Here is a 27,527-nt window from a genome sequence, read left to right on the forward strand (position 1 = left end):
CCTGTAATCCCAGGTACTTGAGAGGCTGAGGTAGGAAAATCGCTTGAACCCAGGAAGTGGAGGTTGCAGTGAGCCAAGATCACGCCACTGCACTCCAGCCTGGGTGACAGACAAAGACTCCATCTCAAAAAAAACCTATAAGACTTCCAGAAGAAAATATAGGAGGAAATCTTTGAGAATTTGTATTAGGAAAAGACTTATATGACTCCAAAAGTATGAACAACAAAAGGAAAATTGATAAATTATATTTTAACAAAATGTAAAACTTTTTATTTTCAAAAAATATTGATAAAACCTGCAACCATTGTTGCATCACCTTCTAGTGTATAAAGTCTGATGGGTCTTTGCACCACCTCTAAGGCACTTTGGATTTGTTGGAGGAAGAAAACTAAATGAACAAAGGAGAAGAGAAGATGACAGAAGACTGTCATGTTTACTGCCAAACTGCTCTCAAGGATGATTGTATGAAGTAGCTGAAGAGAGGCGCCCAGTGCCTGTCTTCTCCATAAAGAAGGACCAAAACAGCAAGTACATAAACACACATCAAGTAGAGCATCTAGGGGAGAACACTGGAATCCAGCGGAGAAAAAACAGGGACCCTCAGAGGCATGGAAAGCTCAAGATGGCAATGTAGAGAGGAAAGTAGGGAAGTAGGCCAGTTCAGCCCAGAGCCAGGAGGAATGCTCCATTGCAGGAAAAATGTAAGTGAGGTATTTCCCAGCTCTCCACATTTCCACCAAAGAAACCTGCAGTCCTAGATACAGAAAAGCCTGTTGGCTCTCAGGATCCCTGAGCCTAGTATAGGGTGCTGCATGGAGCACCCACAACTGCATTGTTCCAGAGAGGGAACTTGGGCTAAATCCCACTTCTGGAACCCAAGCTGCTATATAGCACTGCACCATTTTGAGAGCAGAGCCAACACCACAGGATTATACCCTGCCCTTGGTACAATAGTACCTGCATCTCCACATTCTTTATTTTTTTTTTTTTTTTCAGAGTTTCACTCTTGTTGCCCAGGCTGGAGTGCAATGGCGTGATCTTGGCTCACTGAAACCTCTGCCTCCTGAGTTCAAGTGATTACCCTGCCTCAGCCTCCCAAGTAGCTGGAACTACAGGTGCCCGCCACCATGCCCAGCTAATTTTTTTGTATTTTTAGTAGGGACAGGATTTCGCCATGTTGGCCAGGCTGGTCTTGAACTCCTGACCTCAGGTGATCTGCCCACCTCAGCATCTCAAAGTTCCGAGATTACAGGCATGAGCAACCGTGCCTGGCCTCCACATTCTGAAGGCCCCACTGACATCCCCCTACATCCACCCAGAGGGCTACAATAGCATGGCATTGGCTGAACCCAGTGGGCAGCCACATCACCAGCACCCAAGTTCATGCAGTGTCCTACTACCCAAGGAATAGGCAGTCCAGCACATCAAGGAGTCTTCCCCCAAGGTATTGGGAACCAAAGTGTGTATTCCCCAGAGCCTAAGAGCAGTCTACCTGGGGCCACTGCCACTAATAATGACTGTGCCCCCTCATCAGCAGGGCCACTGTGTGTCCCACCTGGGGGTCCAGGGACCAGCCTGCTCACCCCACTGCAGATGCTGCCAGTGCCCACCTGCCCCACCCTGTACCTTTCCAGCTGGCCTGTGGCCGACACCAATAACCTGGGTGTGATCCACTCTAGCACTCAAGGACCAACCTGCCTTCACTATTGCTGGCATCTATGCAACCCATCTGGGCCCCAAAGAGCAGATCTCCTTGCCTACTAGTGCCCACATGCTCTGCCTAGAGACCGAAGGACTGGCATTCGCAGGGCTCAACACTGCTGGTGCCCATGCATGCCACCCAGGAAACCAAGGACCAGTCCACCTAGCCCACTGCCACCATTGCCAGCACCCACACACCCCTCCTGGGACCCAGATACTGCCCTCCATGAGTCATACCAAATCCCCTGCCAGTGCCCCCAGGTACCACCTAGGGACCTAAGGACTAGCCTACCTGGTATCCCTGTCTTTAGCAAAGCCTCATCACAGCCTCCACAAACACCCACAGCCTAGCTACTAAGTAATTTGCAGACACTACTGATATCAAATACAATCAAAGTAATCATATGAACATTACACTATGGTGTCCACCCAGAACCAAAGCCAAAGCACCCTACCCAGTTAACATATTGATACATTCACAAGAAAAAGTATTTTCCTATGGAAGCTACTTCATAAAATTGGAAGAAGTGACAGTTATAACAGATGCACAGATATCAACATAAGGACAACAGAAACATGAAAAAAAAATCAAGGAAACACGACACCTGCAAAGGAACACAATAATTCTCTACCAACAAGCCCCAAAGAAAAGGAAATCTGAAAAATGCCTGAAAAGGAATTAAAAATAATGATCTCAAGAAAACTCAGCAAGATACAAGAGAACACATATAAACAATACAAACAAATCAGAAAAACTCATAATCTGTATTAGAAATTTAATGAAAGGATAGATGTCACTAAAAAGAACCAAACAGAAATCCTGAAACTGAAGAATTCAATGGACAAAGTAAAAAATAAAATCAGGAGTTTCCACAATGGACTAGATCAAGTAGAAGAAAGAATTTTTTAACTTGAAGACAGGTATTTTGAAATAACCCAGTGAGACAATAAAAATGAATCAAAAAGAATGAAGAAAGTCTGAGGGCCATATGGGATACCATCAAGCAAACAAATAGTGAAATTTGGCAAGTTCCAGAAAGAGAAAAGATGGGAAAAAGCATAGAAAATTAATTTAATGAGATAATAAGTGAAAACTTCCCAAGTCTTAGAAGAGACATAAACATCTAGAAATACAAAACTCAGAAAGATCCCCAAATAGATTCAATCCAAAAAGTTCCTCTCTGCGGCACAACATATATAGTTAATCGGTCAAAAGTCAAAGACAAAGAATTCTAAAAACAGCACAAGAAAACTTGCTGTAAAATTTTCTTGTCAACTGACATATAAGGGAATAGTCAACCGAAAAACAGCATACTTATCAGCAGAAACCTTAAAGACCAAGAAAGAATAAGACTATATATTCAAAGTGCTAAAAGAAAAAAAAAACTGTCAGTCAAGAATACTATACTTAGCAAAGCTATCCTTCAGAAGTGAGGAGAAATAAGGACTTTCCCTAACAAATAAAAATTGAGCAAATTCACCACCACTAAACAGGTCCTACAGGAAACGGTTAAGAGAGACCTACATCTGGAAGCAAAAGGATGATATCTACCATCATGAAAACACACTAAAGCATAAAATTCACTAGAAGAGCAGATACACAAATGAGAAAAAGGAATCAAGCAATACTTTATAGAAGAACACCAAATCACAAAGGTAAGCAGTAAGAGGAGAACAAAGGCCATATAAAACAACCAGAAAACAATCATTAAAATCACAGGAGTAAGCCCTCACCTATTAATAACAACCTTTAATATATATAAACAGTTTAAATTCCCCTAATTAAAACATACAGACTAGTTGAGTTGATTAAAAAAACAAAACTATATGCTACTGACAAGAAACTCACTTCACCTGTAAAGGTACATATATAGACTAAAAATGAAGATATTCCATGCAAATGGGAACCAAAAACAGGTTTAGAATTTGCATGGTATATCTTCACTTTTAGTCTATGTGTGTCTTTACAGATGAAGTAGTAACTATACTTCTATCAGACAAAATAGACTTTAAGTAAAAAAAAAAAAAACATAAAAAGAAATAAAGGAGGTCATTATATAACGAAAAGGGATCAATTCACCAAGTAGATCTAATTATAAATATATACCCACTCAATACTGGAGCATTCAGCTATATAAAGAAAATATTATTAAAGTTAAGGAGAGACATAGACCCCAATACAATAATAGAAAGGGACTTTAATTCCCCACTTTCAGCATTGGACAGATCATCTAGACAGTAAATCAACAAAGAAACACTGAACCTAAACTGCACTGTAGACCAAATGGACCTAATAGACATTTACAAAATGTTCCTTTCAATAGCTACAAAATATGCATTCTTCTCATCAGTGCATGGAACATACTCCAGGTTAGACCACATGTTAGGCCACAAAACAAGTCTCAGCAAATGTAAAAAAATCAAATCAGACACAATGAAGTAAAACTAGAAACCAATAGCAAGAGGTACTTTGAAAACAGTAAAAATACAGGGACATTAAATACCAAGCTCATGAAGAACCACTGGATCAATGAAAAAATTAAGATGGAAATAAAAAATTTCTTGAAACAAATAAAAATGAAAACATAGTATACTAAAACCTATGGAATACAGCAAAAGCAGTGCTAAAAGGGAAGTTTATAGTAAGAAACCCATAAAAAATAGATTTCAAGTAAACAACATAAAAACATACCTTAAGGAAATAGAAAAGCAAGAACAAATCAAATCCAAAATTAGTAGAAGAAATAATAAAGACCAGAGTAGAACTAAATAAAAGGGACCAAAATCCAGGTGCAGTGGTTCACACCTGTAATCCCAGCACTTTGGGAAGCCAAGGCAGCTGGATCACTTGAGGCCGGGAGTTAGAGACTAGCCTGGCCAACGTGGCAAAACCCTGTCTTTGCTAAAAATAGAAAAAATTAGCTGGGGGTGGTGGTGTGTGCCTGTTATCTCAGCTACTTAGGAGGTTGAGGCATGAGAAGCACTTGAACCCAGGAGGTGGAGGTTGGAGTGAGCCTAGGTTACATCACTGTACTCAAAAGAGTGAGACTCTGCCTCAAAAAAAAAAAAAAAAAGAGACAAAAAAAAGTTTTTAAAATTTAGTTTTTTAAAAAGATAAATAAAATTGACAAACCACTAACTAGACTAAGAAAAAATCATTAGAGACTATTATGATCAACAACTACACAACAATAAATTCAAAAACCTAGAAAAAATAGACACATCCCTAGACACATATAACCTACCAATATTGAACCAGAGAAGAAATAGACAAATAATGAGTAATGAGATTGAATCAGTAATAAAATTATTTGCACAGACAAATAATGAGTAATGAGATTTAATCAGTAATAAAAAGTCTCCCCAAAAAGAAAAGCCCAACACTGGATAACTTTACTGCTGAATTCTATGAAAATTTTAAAGTACTACCACCAATTCTTCTCAAACTATTCCAAAAACTTGAAGAGAAAGGAATTTTTCCTAACACATTCTACAAGGTAAGCATTACCTTGATACCAAAACCAGATAAGGATACAACAAAAGGAGAAAACTACAGGTCAATATTCCTGATGAACACAGACACAAAAATCCTCACCAAAATACTAAAACCAAATCCAACAATACATCAAAAAGATAATATACCACAATCCACAATCAAGAGGGATTATTCTAGGAATGCAAGGATGGTTCAACATTCATAAATCAATATATGTGATACACCACATCAACCAAAGAAAGAGAAACCATACAATCATCTTAATAGATGTGGAAAAAGCATTTGATAAAATTCAACATGCCCTTGTGAAAAAACTCTCCACAACCTTGGTACAGAAGGAACATACCACAAAACAATAAAGGCCATATATGACGAATCCACAGCTTTCATCATACTAAATGGGGATAAATTAAAATAGTTTTCTCTAAGATCTGGAACAAGAGAAGGTTGCTACTTTCACCACTTTTATTCAACATTGTACTTAGAAGTCTTAGCCAGAGCAATTATGCAAGATAAAGAAAGGGCATCCTAATTGGAAAGGTAGAAGTCAAATTGTTCTTGTTTGCAAATGACATGATCTTATATTTAGAAAGAAAAAAGAGGACTCCACCCAAAAATTGTTAGAACTGATAAATGAATTCAGCAAAGTTGCAAGATACAAAATCAACATACAAAACTCAGTAGCATTTCAATATACCAATAGCAAACATTCAGAAAAAGAAAGCAATCCAATTTATAACAGCTAAGAAACTAATTACCTAGGAAGAAATTTAATCAAAAAGTGAAAGATCTCTACAATGAAAAATACAAAACACTGAAAAAAATAAATTGAAGAAAATCCCTTAAAAAATGCAAAGCAATCATGGATTGGAAAAATTATTAAAATGTCCATACTGCCCAAAGCAATCTATACATTCAATACACTCCCTATCAAAATACAAATGACACTCTTCACAGACATAGAAAAAAAATCCTAAAATTTATATGGAACCACAAAAGACCCCAAATAACCCTAATCCTTAACAACAACAACAACAAAAAGACCAAAAATGGAGGAATCACACTACCAGACTTCAAAATACAGTACAAAGCCATAGTAACCAAAACAGCATAATGCTGACATAAAAACAGACACTTAGACCTATGGAAAAGAATAGAGAAAGCATAAATAAATCCATGCATTTATATTCAACTCATTTTTGACAAAGGTGCCAAGAACATACATTGGGGAAAGGACAGCCTCTTCAATAAATGGTGCTGGGGAAACTAGGTATCCCTATGCAGAAGAATAAAACTAGATCCCTATCTCTCACCATCTACAAAAATAAAATGAAAATGGATTAAAGACTTAAATCTAAGACCTGAAACTATGAAAGTACTAGAAGAAAACATTGGAAAAATGCGTCAGGAGATTGGTCTGGGCAAAGATTTTTTGGGGTAAGACCTCAAAAGCATAAGCAACAAAAGAAAAACAAGATTATATCAAGCTAAAAATATTTGCATAGCAAAAGAAACAATCAACAGAATGAAGAGACAACCCACAGAATGGGAGAAAATATTTGCAAACTATCCATAGACAAGGGATAAGGGATTAATAACCAGAATATATAAGGAACTCAAACAACTCAACAACAAATAATAATAATTTGATTAAAAATGGGCAAATGATCTGAATAGATATTTCTCCAAAGAAGGCGTACATATGGCCAACAGATGTGTGAAAACTTGCTCAACATCTCTAATCATCAGGGAAATGCAAAGCAAAACCACAATGAGATATTATTTTACCCCAGATAAAATGGCTATTATCAAAAAGACAAAAAATAACAGATGTGGGCAAGGATGTAGAGAAAGAGAATTCACACACACATTGTTGGTGGGAATGTAAATTAGTACAGCCAATATAGAAAACAGTATGGAAGTTCCTTTAAAAACTAAACATAGGATTATTAGGTTGTTGCAAAAGTAATTACAGAATACTATATGATCCAGAAATCCTATTGCTGGGTATATATTCGAAATAAAGAAAATAAGTATATCAAAGAGTTATCTGCACAAAGAAATAATAAATATTTGAGGGGACAGATATCCCAATTACCCTGATTTGATTGTATACATATATTGAAATATTACATGTATCCCATAAATATATAAAATTATTATGTATCAATAGTGTGAAAAGATAACGAACAAACTGGGAGATAATATTTGCAAAAGATATCTGAAACAGACTTGTAAAGGAAATATATAAAGAACTCTTCCAACGCATACAGCAGCAGCAAACTACGCAATAAAAAAGGCCAAATATTTAAAAAGGCACCTCATCAAAGAAGATACATGAATGCCAAACAAGCACAAAAAATGATACCCAATATTAGTCATTAGGGAAATCAACTTAAAGCCATAATAAGATAAAACACATCTACTAGAATGGCTACAGTGTCAAAACAAAATAAAATAAAAACAAAATGTGGGCAACGTGGAGAAACTAGAAACTTCTTTGTTTGTTGTTTGTAGGAACAGAAAATGTACAGCAGCTTGGAAAACAATTTAGCACGTCTTAAAAAGTTGAACATACACCTACTATACAACTCTCCATTCTACACTCAGCTATCTGCCCAGGAAAAATGAAAATGTATGTTCACAAGAAGACGTGCATGCAAATGTTCACATCAGCATCATTCATAATAGTCAAAACCCAAATACAATAAATGCCACGAATAAACCTCAGAAATATATGATTGCAGTTATATGAAATTTTAGAAAAGGTAAAAGTATAGAGATACAACGAAGACTAGCGATTGCTTGGGGCAACCAGTGGGCAAGAGGATTAATTGAAATGGGCAAGTGGAAACTTTTGTGAATGACAAAAGTATTCTACAACTGGATTTTGGTGAAGGTTGTGCAACAACAAAAATCTGCTAAAACTCACTAAATTTTACATTTAACATAGATTAATTTAGTCGCATGTGAATTATCTCTCAATAAAGCTTTTTTTATACACCATGGAATACTATGCAGCCATAAAAAAAGATGAGTTCACGTCCTTTGTAGGGACATGGATGAAACTGGAAATCATCATTCTCAGTAAACTATCGCAAGAACAAAAAACCAAACACCGCATATTCTCACTCATAGGTGGGAATTGAACAATGAGAACACATGGACACAGGAAGGGGAACATCACACTTCGGGGACTGTTGTGGGGTGGGGGGAGGGGGGAGGGATAGCATTGGGAGATATACCTAATGCTAGATGACAAGTTGGTGGGTGCAGCGCACCAGCATGGCACATGTATACATATGTAACTTACCTGCACATTGCGCACATGTACCATAAAACCTAAAGTATAATAATGATAATAATAATAATAATAATAAAAGAAAAAAAAAAAAGAAAGAAAAAAAAAAAAAAAAAGGAAAAAAAAAAGCCTATCTGTGAGGTTTGGAAAATAAAATGTTCCCCCCAAAAAAGGTTAGAGAGAACCAAGACAGATTACCAACAAAATAATGACAAATAAAGTCACATAGGGTTCTCGTCAACAATGTATGCCAAAACATAATGGTTATCTCTCACCTTATACAAAAATCAACTCAAGATGGGTCAAAGACTTAAATCTAAGATCTGAAACCATAAAAATTCTAGAAGATTACATCAGAAAAGCTTCTGGATATTAGCTTAGGGAAAGAGTTCATGACCAAGAATCCAAAAGTACATGCAACAGAAACAAAGATAAATAGATGGGACCTAATTAAACTAAAAAGCTCCTGCACAGCAAAAGAAGTAATCAGCAGAGAAAACAGACAACCCAGAGTGGGAGAATAAATTTGCAAACTATGCATCTGACAGAGGACTAATATCCAGAATCTATAAGGAACTCAAAAAATCAGGAAGAAAAAAATCCCATCAAAAGTGGGCTAAGGACATGAATAGACAATTTTCAAAAGAAGATATGCAAATGGCAAACAAGCATATGAAAAAATACTCAACATCCCTAATTATCGGGGAAATGCAAATCAAAACCACAATGCAATACCATTTTACTCCTGCAAGAATGGCCATAATTTAAAAATCAAAAAATAATAGATGTTGGCATGGATGTGTTGAAAAGGGAACACTTTTACACTGCTAGTGGGAATGTAAACTACTACAACTACTATAGAAAACAGTATGGAGATTCCTTAAAGAACTAAAGATAGAACTATCATTCGATGAAGCAATCCCATTACTCAGTATCTACCCAGAGGAAAAGAAGTCATTATATAAAAAAGACACTTGCACACACATTTATAGCAGCAAAATTCACAATTGTAAAAATATGGAACCAGCCTAAATGCTCATCAATCAATGAGTGGATAAAAAAATGTTTATATATATATATGTGTGTGTGTATACATATATACATATATGTATATATATATAAAGTATACATATATAAAGTATATATATAAAGTGTAATAAAGTATATATATACACTTTATATATAAAGTGTATATATATACTTTATATATATATTTATAGATATAAAGTATAAAGTATATATATATACACTTTATATATATACATTATATAAAGTATATATATATTCCACACCATGGAATACTACTAAAAAGGAATAAAATAACAGCATTCGCAGCAACGTGGATGGAGTTGGTGACCATTATTCTAAGTTAAGTAACTCAGGAATGGAAATCCAAACATCAAATGTTCTCACTCATGTGGGAGCTAAGCTATGAGGACGCAAAGGTATAAGAATGATATAATGGACTCTGGAGACTCAAGGGGGAAGGGGTGCAGGGGGGTGAGGGATAAAAGACTACACATTGGGTACAGTGTACACCGTTTAGATGATGGGTGCACCAAAATCTCAGAAATCACCATTAACGAATTTACCCATGTAACCAAACACCATCTGTTTCCCCAAAAACTATTGAAATAATAATTTTTAAAAAAGGTAATCATTAATATTTTTCAATCTATAATTTCCCAGATGTACAGGGGAAAAACTGCTATTATTCTTTAATTCTACAGCCAACTTAACCATTAATTCAAGAAAAAGGATGAAATTGAGACCTTTACAGACATGAATATCTAGAGTTTACTACTCTTTATTCTCATTGAAAGAACTACTGGCCAGACACAGTGGCTCACACCTATAATCCCAGCACTCTGAGAGGTCGAGGTAGGGGATCACTTGAACCCAGGAGTTTGACACCAGCCTGGGCAACATGGTGCAACCCCATCTCTACAAAAAATAATAATAATAATACAAAAAATGAGTCAGATGTGGTGGCACGCGCCTTAGTCAGGAGGCTGAGGTGGGAGAAACATCTGAGCCCAGGGTGTCTAAGTCTGGAGTGAGCCATGATCATGCCACTGCACTCCAGCCTGGGCAAGAGGGTGAGATTCTGTCTCAAAAAAGAGAGGGGAGGGAGAGGGAGAGAAGAAAAGGAGAAGGAGAAGGAGGAGGAGGAGGAGGAGAAAGGAGGAGGAGGAGAAGGAGGAGGAGAAGGAGAAGAAGAAGGAGAGGGAGGGAAGAAAAAGAAGAAGGGAAGGGAAGGGAAGGAGGGAGGAGAAAGAAAAGAAAAAAAAGAGAAAAGAAGAAAAGAGGGAGGAAGGGAGGGAAGGAAGGAAGGAGAGAGAGAGAGAGAGAAAGAAAGAAAGAAAGAAAGGCAGAAAGAAAGAGCAAACTACTAAGACAAACTTCAGCAAAAAAGAAAATGAACCCAGAAATGAGGAGTGGAATGCAAAAGCAACTTTCTAAACATTTTGAAAACATGTTAGTAAATCTAAGTGTTAACTTAAAAAAAAAAGAGAAAGAGAGAGAATAGGGGTACTTAAGGACTTGGTGGAACTGAAATATTAAACAATAATCACATAGAAAATATAAAGGAAAGCTCAGAGCTAAATTAAATCATGTTAAGGTCTTTGTGTGTTATTCAGAAAGAAGATAGAAAAAAATGAATTTTCAACCTTAAGAAATATAAATTAAATACGTAGTTTTAAATGTTAGGGTAACCATTAAAAGAATAGAAATATATTTCATAGCTTTTAAACCAATAAAAATAAAGGAAGAATAGAGAAAATTCAATAGAAAGCAGAAAAAGAGAAAAAAATAAGCAAAAGCAACATATAATAAACAGAAAACATAAAATATATTGGTAGAAGTCCACATATATGAGAAATACCAATAAATACAAATGGGATTAAACAAGCTATTAAAGCATAGAACTCTAAGATTGAATTTCAGTAAGTCCATCTATATCCTGTTTATAAAAGGCAAAACAGAAAAATGACAAAAGATGGTTAAAATAGACTTCTGTTTCTTACAACACAGAAACAAACAAACAAAAACCTCCCAGTACAATTGTATAAATACTGGATAGTATATCACAAAGCTCCTTTTAAATGTATACCTGAGCTTACAAGAAAGAAACAGAAAAATCAGGAGGAAAATAAATTAAGTAGCCAGGCATGGCCATCCTAAGGCTATGGCTGCCCTTATGGGGGCAGGGCCTTGGATTTTCATGCCCATATAGGGAAGAAGATGATGCCATAGGCCTGAGCGAAATGGGGAATTCCAACTGAAATCCTGTATAAAGCTGAAACAAGATCTGCCCTACCCTCAAATAAGGGAAGACTAAAAATAACAGGCACAGGAAGTTGTGTCAAGAAAGCTTATCTTTCTTGGCCAGGGCTCTACGTAGAAAAAAAAAAAATTCTTCTAAAAATTTGTAACCAGAGGTCTACCCTCCATTGATTTGGGTGTTGATCATACTGCTTGTTTGATCTGAGAGTGCTTAAGTCAAGAAAACAATATAAGTGGGGAAAGCTGGTAGCATCCTAGTGGCACCTGGCGAAAGCAAACTCAAAACCACTCGAAGAAGCACATACGCTCAACCCAGCTGCATGGGACTCCGATACACTCCTCTTTAGCCTTGTAAGCACTCAGTACCCACTGTCCTCCCTTCAAGATGACCATCTAGCCAGTAAAGTCCCACATGGGACAGTATAACAGGGTCCTGTGGGTGAGTTACTTACCACAATGGGTCATGAAACCCCATTTGTCCCACAAATGGTGTACACCCTGAGAATCATAACGAAACTAAAAAGAATACTAAGCAACTAGCACAAAGCAGTGTGGAAACAAGGCAAAGAGGAGCTGGTGACTTGCATCTGCCTTGCTCTTCATGAACTGTCCTGAAATAGCGAGACCCAGCTAAGACCAGGCCCTGCACACACTGCTGACCATTTCACCCCAATTCCTTTTCTATACAAGGAGAATCACAATGCCGGAAAAGTCACCCCGATCACCTGAGCAGATGAGATTGGGGAAAAAAACCTGCTAGAATCCTCCACTGGCTACCATGGCTATAATAAGAACTCCCAGAAATTCAGCCAACATTAAGTATTAACATTGCTACCTTTACAACTCATGATATTTAAAAGTGGAACACACTTAACAGGGTTAAACTCAATCTCTTTCATTCTTTATTTATACTCTGACCTCATTCCAACAAGCCTTTGAGGCACCCTTAGAGACGCACAGAATTCTAATATTCTTAGATTAAACGTTCCCAGGGGCTCTAACGTGGGTAACACATAATGGTTAGCCTATGCAACTTACATAATGACATTAACAAGAGTACTTCTAAAGTTTTCTCGTTCTTTATGTGGAGATTTGCCCTTTGATTTGGAAGTAGATGGTCCAGCATAACTATCATCAACTTGGTGGGGTAATTTGCCCTTTTTTCCAAAACGTTCCATGTATTCAGCTTAAATTAAAAAAAAAAAAAAAGCACAATTATTCATCCAAAAGGTAAGCTAAAGCATTTCACATGCTTAAAATAAGATGCTAAATCACCTTTTAAGAAAAAATTACATTATCAAGTAATCCTAAGTATAATTTTTTTTTTTTTTTACTGTCAGGAGGTTAAACTACTCCTCTTTTGTATCATCATAACTAGAAACATCTATTTCAAGAATATTCCACTGATTTATATTTTGATTAATATACTAATAAAATTTTCTATTTACATATAATTCTCTAAAAGTGAAGATTAAAATTATGATAAAAACAGGATACAAAACTATTTGAGAAATTTTAAAGAACCATGACAAAAAGTTAATATTAACTGTAATCAATCTAATAAACACTACATTTAATGAGTCAAAATAACAAAAACATTAAAATGACTAATTTGGAAGTCATGCTCACAATTTATTAAAATCCACAAAAAATTAAAAAAAGAAATATAATTTATTAAAATCCCTCTTAGAAAAATCTCATTCTTTGATGTAGAGGCAAATTCTGATCACAATAAATAAACGTTTTAGTATCAACATCCCAATTCCTAAAATATCAGCTCTTATAGCATTTACAACAGCCTAAAATAACTAAGAACTAGAATCAATTATTTTCTGAGGGAAGATGTTTGGGAAAATTTTTTTCTACTTGACATTAATGTCATTCAGGTTTTGTACTTCTATTACACTATTAACTAAATATTGTCTGGTCTCTCTCCAGAAATTATCCTTAAATCTAATTTAGAATATTGAAGTTCTTACCATAGGACTGTTCATTTTTAACACTAAATGGTTCTGGACTCTCATCATCCTGCTTTACACTCAAATGGAATGATGGAGCTGCCTGCTGCCAGTGGGGCTTTGTACTCACCTAAAATACAAAATTTAAATAGCATTAACAAACAATATCAGAAAAAACCTTTTTCCATGAAATGCACGAGTGTTTATAAACACAGACATTTTCTCAAACAGATCAGAACATCTGCATAGAAAATACTCAACAGCAGATCTTATTCAAGACTGTGAATGGTCATGGTGTGCACCATTTGGGGGACATTAACAAAAGTCCTGCTGCTGGTTGGATGTGAATGCCTGTTACCCAAAACCAGGGTCTTCATTCTAGAGAGTCTACCCCTTATCCCCAGATATTGTCAAGTGTCTTTAAACCTTCTATTTTAATGAGAAGTGCTCTCTGCTGGTCTCCTCTGCATTCCAGCTCCAAAAGGTCTTCCTGTTCTCATGGCTGTAAACCACCCTAGATTGCTCTGACAACTCACAAATGTATTCCATTGTTTAAGGCAGGGGTGACAAATTATTATACATACACAATTTTGGCAGGCATCATAAAAAGGGAGAAGGCTAATGATGATAGGTTCCTGGCACTCAGGCTCCATGTTGGGAAACAACAGTGTGTGGTGGGGACTGTGGCAGAGGAGAGAGCACCTTTATCTTCTAAAAACGCAATGACTAATTAGCTCAAGCCAATTACTGCAATACTAGAACACAAACCTACTGTTGCTGAAGCCTATGGTTCTTCAATAAACCCAGACAGTCGGATTTTAAAGTAAAATCTATATATTTTTAGCAAATTTAGTCTGTCTCTCCCTTTCAAATCCAAACCAACTTGAAAGTCCATGTCTGTACCGGCTTCTCCTGCCTAGTTTTACTCTCTCTAATCTCTTACTTCCACTTCCCTAATAAACTACCTGTACACAAGTCCTTATTTTAGGTACCTCTTACACAGGAAAATAGGATAAGAAAACATCCAAGACAGTGCTCTTCCATTTTCCACCCGCCCTTCCCATTTCTCAACTCTCGTCTTGCTCCATGAAAGTTTTAAAACTCATAGAAGTGCTACAAGGAGTTGTACAGAAAGGGTGAGAATCAGGTCACCAGCTCACAGAGGCTGGGAGCCAACAGTGCCAGGTCATCCTTGATTTCAACTACAGGGATCACCTCTAGAAGCCTGAAGTCTGTAATGAAAATCACTCCAGGTCATAATTACTGCTGGAGAACTTCTATCCAGGTGCAAACCTTAATACTGTATTCAAATAAAAGTAGTTTTTTAAAAAAATCCATAGCTCATTTTCTAAATATCTGTTGAAAATACGATTTCCCTTAAAACACATAAGACTCAAAGAATGCTGAGGAAAAATTGCAAGACACAGCCAAATACGAATACAAAACCAGGTTTACATCAGTCAATAAAAGCATTTTGGATAACTATATGCTTCGCCCACAAGCAAGAATTATTATGCATCTCAGCCATAGATATTCAATAAGAAAATTTAAATTAAGTTTATATTTCTACATCTGTAAACTAACAATCCACAACAAACTAAAAAATATCTATTCCATTTCAGTTTTTTATCTTTTACACTAGAAAATTAAGAGGGATTTTGCAGAACTAGAGAAAACATGCTATGGCTCGATTCTGCAGGCATTTTACAATAATTTGCCATTATCAATAAAAGTATATTTTCAATTAAAATTTGTATTTTTAAATGTTCAATATAATTAATCTAACAATGTTAGTTCAAGTTTCCTAAGTGAAACTGTCCTTCATTTCAAATTATCAGGAATCTTCTCTGTACAAAGCAACACAAATTCAATTCTATAGTTTGTTCTCAGCTTTTAAAATATCTTTCAAAGCAAATAATGCTTTGGATGAACCTTGAAGACATTATGTTAAGTGAAATAAGCCAGGCATAAAAGGACAAATATTGTATGATTCCACCAATATGAAATACCTAGAGTAGTCAAATACATAGAGACAAGAAGTAGAATGGTGGTTTGCCAGGAGGTGGGGGAGGGGAAAATGGGGAGTCATTGTTTGACGGACAGGGTTGCTGTTTAGTTGGATGAAAAGAGTTCTGGAGATGAGTGGTAGTAATAATTATACAACAATGTGAATGTAATGAATGCCACTGAATACTTAAAAATGGTTAAAATGGTAAATTTTATGTTATGTATATTTTATCAATTTTTTTAAAAATAATAATATTTGCATTGACTTTCCCCTTAAATTTAACTTTCAGGAGTCACAAGATTGTAACTTGGTGGCATTAAACTCCACATAATTACTAGACAATAAATTTTATTACACTAAAATCTAACTTGTACAGGGCTTTATCAACTGAAAATGTCTATTAACTGCCTCTTCCACAAGACAATGACACTTTATAGTCAAAATAATGAAAAAAAAATTCCAAAATCTAAGAAATATTTTGTAGCATGGCATTTTTCTGCTGGAAGAGCCATCTCCTTGAAGATCATCAAATCAACTCAGCTCATTTTCAAACTCAGAAACTGAGGCTCAAGAGATAAGTGACTCCCCAAAGGGCACAGAGCCATTAGAGGCAAAGCTTTACCCCAAGCCCTTTTTTATTTACTCCAACGCTAACACTCCTTTTGCTAACCAATCTTGGCAAGTCATTCATTCAGAATACTGAAATATTCTATATATACAGGTAATTATAGCTTATGGTTACTTTACTAAGATAGTTATTTTGTCCTAATATGCACACCTCATAGAATTTCTCCATCAGAAAAGAATCAAATGGAGCAGGAATTCGCTTACTTATTTTCAAGTTAGAAAACTAATAAACATTTTTTGAAGCACAAAAATTCAATGAGAATATATTTGGATAAGTTACCATAGACAGCTGTGGTAAAGCTCTTGCTGGTGCCTTGGACTTTTCTTTGCTGGCTAATTTCTCCTGTGTGAAAAATATCAGGGGAAAAAAGTGTTTACTCTGTTAGTGCTAAAATTGATTCACTGAACCAAATTTTACAGAAAGACTATTTAAAAAGTACATATTATCCAACATATTCAAAGATACACTTTACTGCTTTTTAAATTCTCAGATTTGTCTCAGGATTGTTTTCTTTAGAGCAAGAAAATAAAGGAAAATTATATCCAGCAATACTTATCAGAAAGCTTTAAAAAGTATGCAAAACCGGCCTGGTGCGGTGGCTCATGCCTGTAATCCCAGCACTCTGGGAGGCTGAGGCGGGCAGATCACAAGGTCAGGAGATCGAGACCATCCTGGCTAACATGGTGAAACCCCATCTCTACTAAAAATACAAAAAATTAGCCGGGCGTGGTGTTGGGTGCCTGTAGTCCCAGCTACTCGGGAGACTGAGGCAGGAGAATGGCGTGAACCCAGGAGGCGGAGGTTGCAGTGAGCTGAGATCGCACCACCGCACTCCAGCCTGGGCGACAGAGCAACACTCTGTCTCAAGAAAAAAAAATCACAAGTTCTACCTAGGAACTACTGACACTCACCAATCAAAACTCGCCAGCTCTTGTAAGACACTGCCAGTGCCAATAAACTTTCTTTCAGAACAACTTGTATAACCTCCTCTTTCCCCAATTAAACCCTAATCATTTAACTTGTTCTCCAGACATACTGGAGGCCACCCTAGTCTGTACGTAAGTCCTGGATTGCAATCTCACTTCTTGTATATTATTCTCAAATAAAACCTTTTTACTTGTATGCTGATATTGCAAGTTGACAGCAACTTTCCACAAGTCTCACTTACACCACAGACAGAGACTTCCTTTAAAACTTTCAGGATCCCAGTAGGTGGTTTTCACCTCCCAGCCCAGACCTGCAGCTCTTCAGCAAATGTCTTTGTCATCCAGTGGGCCACAGCCACATCTCCCATGAGGTCTGACTCTAAGGCTCTGGGGAAGGGATGGCTCTTCCAAGTTTGTTCCTTGAGCACTCTCTCTCAGACCTAGAGGGAGTGGCTGCTCCTTATATCTGCTATTCCCCTATTCTTCAGGGCTGTGCTGTCCAAAACAGTATGCACTAGCCCCCTGTAGCTACCAAACACTTGAAATGCAGCTCCTCTGAAGTGAGATATGTTTAAGTGTAAAATATGTACTAGATGTTGAAGACTTAGTACAAAACACAAAGAATGTAAATTATCAATGTTTATATATTGATTAGAGCATATTTTATGTTGATTACCATATGTGTTCCACATTGTTCTAAGAAGCTTACATGAATTAACTCCTTTAATATTCTATACGCTGTGGGGTACATACTGTTGTACCACTTTTGTGCCTATTACGTAGATAAGAAATCATGTAGTCTCTGCCTTCACAAAGCACACAGTCCAGTTAATATTAAACACCGTGTGCTTCCATCTAGGAGAGGATGTGGAACAGAGTATTCTAAGAATGTTTCAAAAAGAAAAAGGGTGGAAGCTAAGCCTTAAAGCATACCTGGATCTCCACAGAGAAGGACAGCAAAGAGCTTACTGAAGTCAGAGGGCGCATCAAGAATTGGAGTCTAAATGTCAATGGCAGGCTTTGAGGCTATGTTGGAGTGGATGGGGAAGGTAATCCATTCCCTAATTCAACAATGGTTCACCAGCTCCTACCATGTGCTGGGCTCATAGACTAAGTCATAGGACTATAGACTAAGATACCTAGTCTATAGTAGTGGAAAGGACTAAGTCCCTCCGCTTATGGAGTACACATTCTAGAGGAGGTACAGACAGTTATTTCAGAACAGATCTATAACATAATCTCAGAAACTAGTATGTACAATGAAGAATAATAAAACAGTGTGAAAGAACAGAGAGGGAAGGAGTGGAAAAGTGCTAGGTTAGATGCAGTAGTAAGAGCCTCTCTGCAGGGGTTATGTTTGAGTAGGAACCTGAATAAAAGGTAGGGGAAGAACGAACTAGAGCTAGACAAGTGGGTTCTGTTATATTATGGAAGACATGGGTTTCAGGGCTTGACTGGCCAGGCTGGCAATACAGAGCCATTGCAGTCTCCTTTTAGGGTGACCTTTAGTCTCAGTTTGCTGAAGACAGTCCCAGTTTACACCTTTAGTCTCAGTTTGCCCAAGCATAACTAGTAGAACTTTCGCTCTCAATGGCATCTTAGTTTAGATGATAAATTATAATGCTATCCTGTTTATGATGTAGAGACATACAAAAGCTATTTCATAAATGGTTCTGATGATACGAACAAGATACATGAGAAGCAGGGGACTAGAGTCAGCAGTGAGGCTAGTTTAGCAGCTTTTTAAGAATAATACAGGCAACAGGAGACATGGGCCTGGATTTACCGAAAATGCTGGTAACAAAAGGTCACCTCTACCTCTCAAAGGCACTGCTCTGATCATACTGCTCCCCTGTTCAGAAACATTTTAAAGCCCCCTGTTGAAGTAGGCACAACTCTTCTTGGTGTCCAAAGCCTTCCTCAACATACTCCAAACTATTTTCCAGCCTCTCTTAGTTTCTTTGTAGCCATATGATTTGTGTGGCCAGTGAAATGTGAGCACAACAGGAAACACAGTTAAGTGCTAGAGGGACAGGCAGTTAAGAGCTGGAGGGACAGGGAGTTAAGAGCTGGTGTGCTTCCTCCATCACTATCTCACACCCATGGAGCCCATGTGTTCCCACTGGCATAGCTATAAGATGCAGCGCTACCTGACCCTCATCAGACTTCACGTGAGCAAGGCCTAATCTTTGTTGGGTTAAGTCTCTTTGTCAGATAGTATTAATTACCCTATCAGAGCCACCAATAGGTTCCAAAATATCTCCCTGTTAAAATCTAGCTCTTTCTTTAAGACCAATATCGAAAAAGTTTACATTTCATTTCTTAACTCCAACTGTAAATAATTTCCTTTGAAGATGCATAGCATTCTTTATTGTTTAAATTATTTTTGGCTGGGTGTGATGGCTCATGCCTGTAATCCTAGCACTTTGGGAGGCAAAGGGGAGCGGAGTGCTTGAGCTCAGGAGTTCAAGACCAGCCTGGGCAACATGGTGAAACTCCATCTCTACCAAAAAAGATACACAAAAATAACCTGGGTATGGTGGTGGCATGCCTGTGGTCCCGGTTACTCGGGAAGATTGCTTGAGCACAGGAGGTGGAGGTTGCAGTGAGCCAAAACTGCACTACTGCACTCCAGCCTGGGCAAGAGAGAGACACCCTGTCTTTAAATAAATAAAATATGTTCTGATACATGAATTATGTGTACACCTACCTAAACTGTTCTCCTAACCCCTCACCCCACCCCACCTCCACCTACTAAATCAGTCTTATAGAGATGAGTGACATGGTTTGGCTGTGTCCCAACCCAAATCTCATCTTGAATTATAGTTTCCATAATCCCTATGTGTCATGGGAGGGACCTGGTGGGAGGTCATTGAATCATGGGGGCAGTTTCCCCCATGCTAGTCTTGTGATAGTGAGTTCTCACAAGAGCTGATGGTTGTATAAGGGGCTTCCCCTTCACTTGGCCCTCATTCTTCTCCCTCTTGTCTCCCGCCACCATGTGAAGAAGAAAGTTGCTTCCCTTTCCACCATGTTTGTAAGTTTCCTGAGGCCTCCCTAGCCATGTGGAACTGTGAATCAACTAAAGCTCTTTTCTTCATAAATTACCCAGTTTCGGGTATTTCTTCATAGCAGCATGAGAAGGAACTAATTCAATGGGAAAACTGACTTTAAAGTCATTTTAGCTTTATCTTAAAAAATTATAAAATGGTGAGGCTGGGCACAATGGCTCACAGCTATAATCCCAGCACTTTTGGAAAGCCAAGGCAGGAGGATCACTTGAGCCCAGGAGTTCAAGACCAGCCTGGGCAACATGGTGAAAGCCTGTCTCTACCAAAAATACAAAAATTAGCTGGGCGTGGTGACCCATGCCTGTGGTCCCAGCTACTGGTGAGGCTCACATAAGCCCAGGAGGTAGAGGCTATAGTGAGCCATGCTCACACCACTGCACTCCAGCCTGGACAACACAGCAAGACCCTATCTCAAAAAAAATTACAAAATGGTTAACCATGCCCTAAAAAATGGATAACTAAAGATAAGAAAAGAAAGGAAAGGAAAAGAAAAGAAAAGAGTGCAATGAGCTTCAGACAGTACTTTCTGAAATACAAGCACCAGATTAGGGGAATGTTTCACACATATACAATGCTGTAACCCAAATGGTTCTTGTTTCTACAATTCCCATTGGGCTACACAATGGGAAGGGAAATATGAGTACAACATTTTCAAGCTAACAGGTGCAATAGGTGTTCTCAGAGTTGAAGCCTTCCCTTTGGGGAGAATGAGGGTGTGGCAAAGGCCTGAGAAGAATGCAGTTATAGATGACAGAGAGGAACAGCTCTGGGATGTCTAGTCCAAGTGCCCTGGAATTTTCAAATCAGGGACAGAGGTAATTCGAATGACATCTATTGTCCTGGAGTCACTACAAATATCCAAAACACCCTATGTAACCCAAGCCTCCTATACAACAACCCCATCACTGCTACCACCCTGACTTTTTAAGATCTCTGCATCGTCCATTCTTTCTGAGCTATTTCTCCAAGTCTCACCATCACTCTAGGTGAAGAAGGGTGGTGAGGACCTTAATGTTTCCTTCTTACATTGCAGTGCAGAATATGTATCTCATAGAATATTTTACAAATAGTTCTTCTCTAGCTAACCAAGACAAGCAGCCACACATATGTCAGAAAAATCATCTGGCAAATGATGCCTCACATCCTGCTGGCCTCACCTTGGATTCCAGACATGGCCGCAGTAAACAGTTCTGTGCTAGCTTCTCACATCAATAGAATATCTTTTGCAGCCGGGCGCAGTGGTTCACGCCTGTAATCCCAGCACTTTGGGAGGCAGAGGCGGGTGGATTACCTGAGGTCAGGGGTTCGAGACCAGCCTGGCCAACATGGTGAAACCATATCTCTACTAAAAATACAAAAATTAGGCGGGCGTGGTGGCATATGCCTGTAATCCCAGCTACTCAGGAGGCTGAGACAGGAGAATTGCTTGAACCCGGGAGGTGGAGGTTGCAGTGAGCCAAGATTGTGCCACTGCACTCCGTCTGAAAAAAAAAAAAGATAAAAAGAAAAAAGAAATGTTTTTTCCTTTCTGCAGTGGGAATCCTCTAATGCTGCAGTATGGGACTCTAGGAAGAGCCCACTCTGCTCACACACATGAGCAGCCAGAAGAGGATGGGAGTCAACATCCCCAGGAACAATCTTTCACCAATACAGGATGAAAGATGACAGATAAATGCTATTCCTTGACCGTCCTCAGGTGATCAGTTCCAGGAAGCATTCTATAAGCTCAAAGGTCATGGCAGGACACACCAGTTACCTACTGTGCTAATCAACTTGATAGCCCATGGTTGTATGGCCTTTCCTTCTTCCTACTTTTACTCTCCTCAATCTCTTATTATCGCTTCTCAAATACACTACCTGCACCCAAGTCCTTGTTTCAGATACCTCGTGCACAGGAAAATAGGCTAGGAAAACACGTAAGTCAGTGCTCTTTCATCTTTCCATCTGCCCTTTCATTGTTCAACTCTAATCTTGTTCCACAAAAGATTTAAGACTCGTGGGAGGGATATGAATGAGGTGTACAGAAAGGGTAAGAATCAGGTCACCAGCTCACAGGGCCTGAGAGCCACCAGTGCCAATTTCAACTACAGAGTTCACCTCTAGAAGCCCAAAGGTCCATAATGAAAATCACTCTACGTCTTAATTACTGCTGGAGAACTTATAGCCAGGAACAAACTTTAATATTCAAATAAAAATTTTTAAATAAATCAATGTTTTTAAATACCTCTTAAAAATCTAATTTCTTTTAAAAGACATAAAACTCAAAGGATACGGAAGGAAAAATACAAGAGCCAGTCAAATATGAGCACAATATAAGGTTTTAAATCAGCCAACAAAAGCATTTTAGACAATTACATGCCTTGCTGACTAGAAGAGGTTATTCAGCTCAGCCACTGAATATTTATTCAGCAAGTAAATTTAAATTTAACATGTCAAAAAAGCTAATACCTTTTTTTTCAATTTTAGAATTTGTCAAATTTTTTAAAAGAGAAAATGTCTATTTCATTTCAGGTACTTATAAACTAGAAACAAGATAAATGTTTGCAGAACTAAAAAAAATGCTTTGATTCTATTTTGTAGAACTTTTGGTAATCTTGGTATTATTAATATGAGTAGGTACACAACTTAAACATGTACTTGAAATGTCCAAGATCATACACTTAAAATTTTCATCCAAGTTTTTTTTATTTCAAAACATTAGGAATCAACTCTGCATAAAGCAGTCCAAATTCCATTACACAGTTCATGCTGAGCTCTTAAAATGTTTCAAAACAAATAATATTTGAATTGAAACTCCACTTAAACTCAACTTCTGTAGAAGTTATAATAGTTTAACTCAACAGCATTAAACTCAACATACCTAGACAGCAAATTTTATTCTGTAAAATCTAACCTGTACCCAACCATCCTGTACATACCTGAAAATTACAGCCTATAGTTATTTTATTGATATTATTCTTCCTAAGCTATGTACCTCATAGAATTCCTCCATCAGAAAAGAATCAAATGGAATTTAAAATTGTATAAAATTTAAAATCAGAAATTCAGTAACTTACTTTCAAGCTTGAAAAGTAGTAAACAAACATTATAATAAAGGAATAAAGTATGATGGTATATTGGTAAATTACCATAGACAGCTGTGGTAGAAATCTTACTGGTGTCTTGGATTTTTCTTTGCTGGCCGATTTATCCTGTATGAAAAACATGAAAAAACAAAACTGTTTACTCCGCTAATGCTAAAATTGATTCACTCAACCAAATTTTACAGTGTTTATTGTAAGCACATATCATCCAAAATATTCTAAAACATACTGTACAAATGGCATGATCTTGTATACAGAAAATCTTAAATAATTCATCAAAAAATATTAAAGCTAGTCAATGAGTTCTTGTATCCAGCTAGGTTGCAGGATACAAGATCAATACACAAAAGTCAAATGTATATAGGATACGCCAGGAGGGCGATGCATCCCAATTCCACAGGGAGAGGGCATGGAAGCTCCGCACCCAGGACCCTCCCAGGCCTCTCCCCATGTGTCTCTCCATGTGTTTTTTCCTGATTTGTATCCCTTATAACAACACAGTAATCATATGTATTTTAAAAATCAATTGTATTTAATTGTATTTAATACAGAATTGAAATTAAGAGACAATTCCATTTACAATTGCATGAAATGGAATAAAAGACTTAAGAATAAATTTAACAAAAGAAGCATAAGACCTATACAACGAAACCACAAAACATTATTCAAAAAAATTAAAGTTCTTAATAAATAAAAGGACAACCCATGTTCATGGATTGAGAGACTAACATTGTTAAGATGCAATACACCCTGAAAATATTCTACAGATGGAACATAATCCCTATCAAAATCCCAGCTTCCTTTTTTGTAGAAATTAACAAATTGATCATAAAATTAACATGGAAATGTATCAAGAAGAATCAAACAATCTTGAAAAAGAAGAACAAATTTGGTAGACTCACACTTCGAGATTTTACGACTTACTACAAAACTACAGTAATAAAGACTGCATTGCTCTAGCATAAGGATAAACAGAGATCAAGGGAAAAGAATTAGGAGTTCAGAAATAAACCCAGACATTTATGGGCAATTTATTTTTCATGAGGATTCCAAGACAATTTAATGGGGAATTGGGCATATCTTCTGGAATTCTGTCTGAAACTAATTTATTCAAAACTTACTTGGCCCTACCTCCCTTCTCTATAACTAAAACTTCATTTTTTTTTTTCCTAGAATGGTCTACTTCCTAAGGTGAATATGTATTCTGGTTTTTCCCCCCACAAACTGCCATAAGTAACATTTGAACCTCTTAGCAGTAACCTTAAGAGAAAGGGGCTAATCTCCTTTGCAGTAGAGAATAATTCCATGGTAGAAGTTTTGTCTAGGTGAGAGGAAGCATTTGTTGAAAATGACAATTTGACCTATAAAGCAGATAATATGAGTTATGCTTCTGGCCAGTTGTCAATTTATCTCCTCAGCTCCAAATCTGCCTTTTTTGCCCTCCTTTGGGATATGTAACAGGATATTATAACATTTCTCCTTTGACAACCAGCATATTATCATGGGTGCCAAGAAGCACTGTAAGAGGAAGAGGCTTTCTTCCTGATTCCAGTGCTTTTTCTCATAGCTCCCATGGTGTGGCTGCCAGCAGTCAGCAACCTTGTCAATCTATGGTGTGAGGCTAACTCAGAGGCAGACACCCTCCAGCAAGTTTCACCAGCATCCCTGTGGGCAGCTTTCCACAAGTTTCACTTACATCACAGAGGGAGACTTCCTTTCAAACTTTCAGGATCCCAGCGGGTGGTTTTCTCCTCCTAGCCCAGACCTGCATCTCCTCAGCAAATGTTTTTCCACCCACTGGGCCACAGCCACGCCTTCTCCCATGAGGTCTTAAATCTAAAGGCTTTGGGGAAGGGATGGCTCTTCTCTTCGAGCAGAGAGTTTAACATTCTGGTTAATATTAAAACTATGTTTCCGGCTGGGCGCAGTGGCTCATGCCTGTAATCCCAGCACTTTGGGAGGCTGAGGTGGGCGGATCACAAGGTCAAGAGATCGAAACCATCCTGGCTAACAGGGTGAAACCCCATCTGTACTAAAAATACAAAAAACAATTAGCCGGGTGTGATGGCGGGCACCTGTAGTCCCAGCTACTCAGGAGGCTGAGGCAGGAAAATGGTGTGAACCCAGGAGGCAGAGCTTGCAGTGAGCCGAGATTGCGCCACTGCACTCCAGCCTGGGCAACAGAGAGAGACACTGTCTCAAAAAAAAAAAAAAAAGAAAGAAAAACAAAAACAAAAAAACTATGTTTCCATTCAATAAAGAGAGATAGCTTGGAGTATTCAAAAAATCCACTTGCAGTCTGTCCATTATCCCCCATACTCTCTTTTCCAAAATAATGAGGTTTATTTTCAATGTATATGTCCTCCATTCATAGATAATCTCTCTTTTCTCTCTCAGTCTAAAGATTTTCTGCTTATCTCTGGTGTTGTTTCCCTTATAGAGGCCAAGGTGGTATTTACTTTTATTTCTATCACTTGGCCTTTAATACATTTTTCAGTCAACTACCAAACGACATTGTTTTTGCTGCAGCAATTTGAAACTCTCTCTAATGTGCCTTTTGTCCTCTCCCTATTATTTTCACTAGTATGCAAACATCTTAAAATTTCATCAGAAAAAGTATCAGCCTTAATCCTATATTCCCTCTAGCAATTGCCTGATTTTTCTGCTCCCAATTTCTCCAGAATGTTCTCCAGTGAGGTATTTATTCCTTGCATACCACTCTCATCAAGAGCTCCGATTACCTCCACAATGCCGAGTCCTGTGGTAAATTCTCGGGCCTCATTTTACTCAATCTTTTAACAGTATTTTGACACAGTTGATCACTGTCTCCTTCTTGAATACTGTCTTCACTCAATTTCCAGAATGATTATATATTTTATGCTCTTCCTAACTCTGTGAACACTTAAACTTTTCATTGCCAATTCATTCTTTTTTTTAAATTCATTTTTAAATTTACAAATAAAAATTGTATACATTTATGGTATATAATGTGGTGTTTTGATATATGTATAAATCGTAGAATGGCTAAATCAAGCTAATTAACATATGCATTACCCCACATACTTATTTTTTGTGGTACGAGCACTTAAAATCTACTCTAATAGCAATTTTCAAGGATATATTTTTATGAAGTCTAGTCATCATGATGTATAATAGCTCTCTTGATCTTATTTCTCCTGTTCCTTCTCATTTTCTGATCTTCGTGTGACAGACATCCCTCAATCCTCAGGTATGTTTCCTTTCTAATTGACCCTATCCAGCCCAAATATTTTAAATATTACCCATACACTGGACTCTCCCAAATTTACCTCCCCAGTATTACCCTTTATCCTAAGTTCCCCACTCCTATATTTGATTTTTGCTCTCTCCACTCAGAGGTCAAATAGACATCTCTAATTTAATGCGTCCAAAATATTGTTTGATCAATCAACTCCCACAAACTCTACCAGAATTTCCCCATATTTTCTTAAACTCAGTCAATGGCATCACCATTAACACCATTATTTAAGCCAAAATCCCTGGCACCATCCTTGATTCCTCCCTTTTTCTCATATCACACATTTAATTCAGTAGCAAACCCTTTGAGCTTTACCTAGAACATATATCCTGGATCCAACATCTCACAATATCCATTATTACCATAACCATGGTCTAAGGAATTGCAAAGAAAGTGGAGAGTGGAAAGAGAGATCGGGGTGGAGAAAAAGAAAGAATGGGGGATCAAGAAAGAAAGGGAAGAGGAAAGGAGAAAGAATCTTTATTATATCATATGTCCATTACATACCTGAATCTATTCTGATGTCCATTCTCTTGGATTTCCCAGTTCAGTAAACCATACAAAATCTGTTTTGTTTTTTGAAGTTTGAGTTCCATTGTACTTACTTACATTAAAAAGAGCTTCTACTCTTGGCCTTCAGTCTCAGTGACTTAAAAATATGCATGTGACTACATCTACCTAACAGCCTAGTCTCTTAGTTGCTTAACCTCCTCATCTGTAACCTTGTCTTCCGCTTCACCTCTGCCAACCACTTTCATGGCAACCCCTCTAGGATCTTATCACTAAATAT

General features: G+C 37.5%; 1 protein-coding gene across 1 annotated transcript in view; it reads right to left on the reverse strand.

The window, feature by feature from the left end:
* The window catches only part of DNAH7 (dynein axonemal heavy chain 7), a 336,427-nt gene that overhangs the window by 302,170 nt on the left and 6,730 nt on the right, over positions 1–27,527 (reverse strand). The window contains exons 2-5 of the mRNA XM_024243333.2: positions 23,506–23,568; positions 16,660–16,722; positions 13,766–13,874; positions 12,825–12,972 (exon numbers count right to left, since the gene is read on the reverse strand). Coding sequence (XP_024099101.2) covers positions 12,825–12,972; positions 13,766–13,874; positions 16,660–16,722; positions 23,506–23,568 — 383 coding nt within the window. The remainder of the gene's footprint in view (positions 1–12,824; positions 12,973–13,765; positions 13,875–16,659; positions 16,723–23,505; positions 23,569–27,527) is intronic.

This window comes from Pongo abelii, chromosome 11, assembly GCF_028885655.2.
Source record: "Pongo abelii isolate AG06213 chromosome 11, NHGRI_mPonAbe1-v2.0_pri, whole genome shotgun sequence".
NCBI classification, from domain to species: Eukaryota; Metazoa; Chordata; class Mammalia; order Primates; family Hominidae; genus Pongo; species Pongo abelii.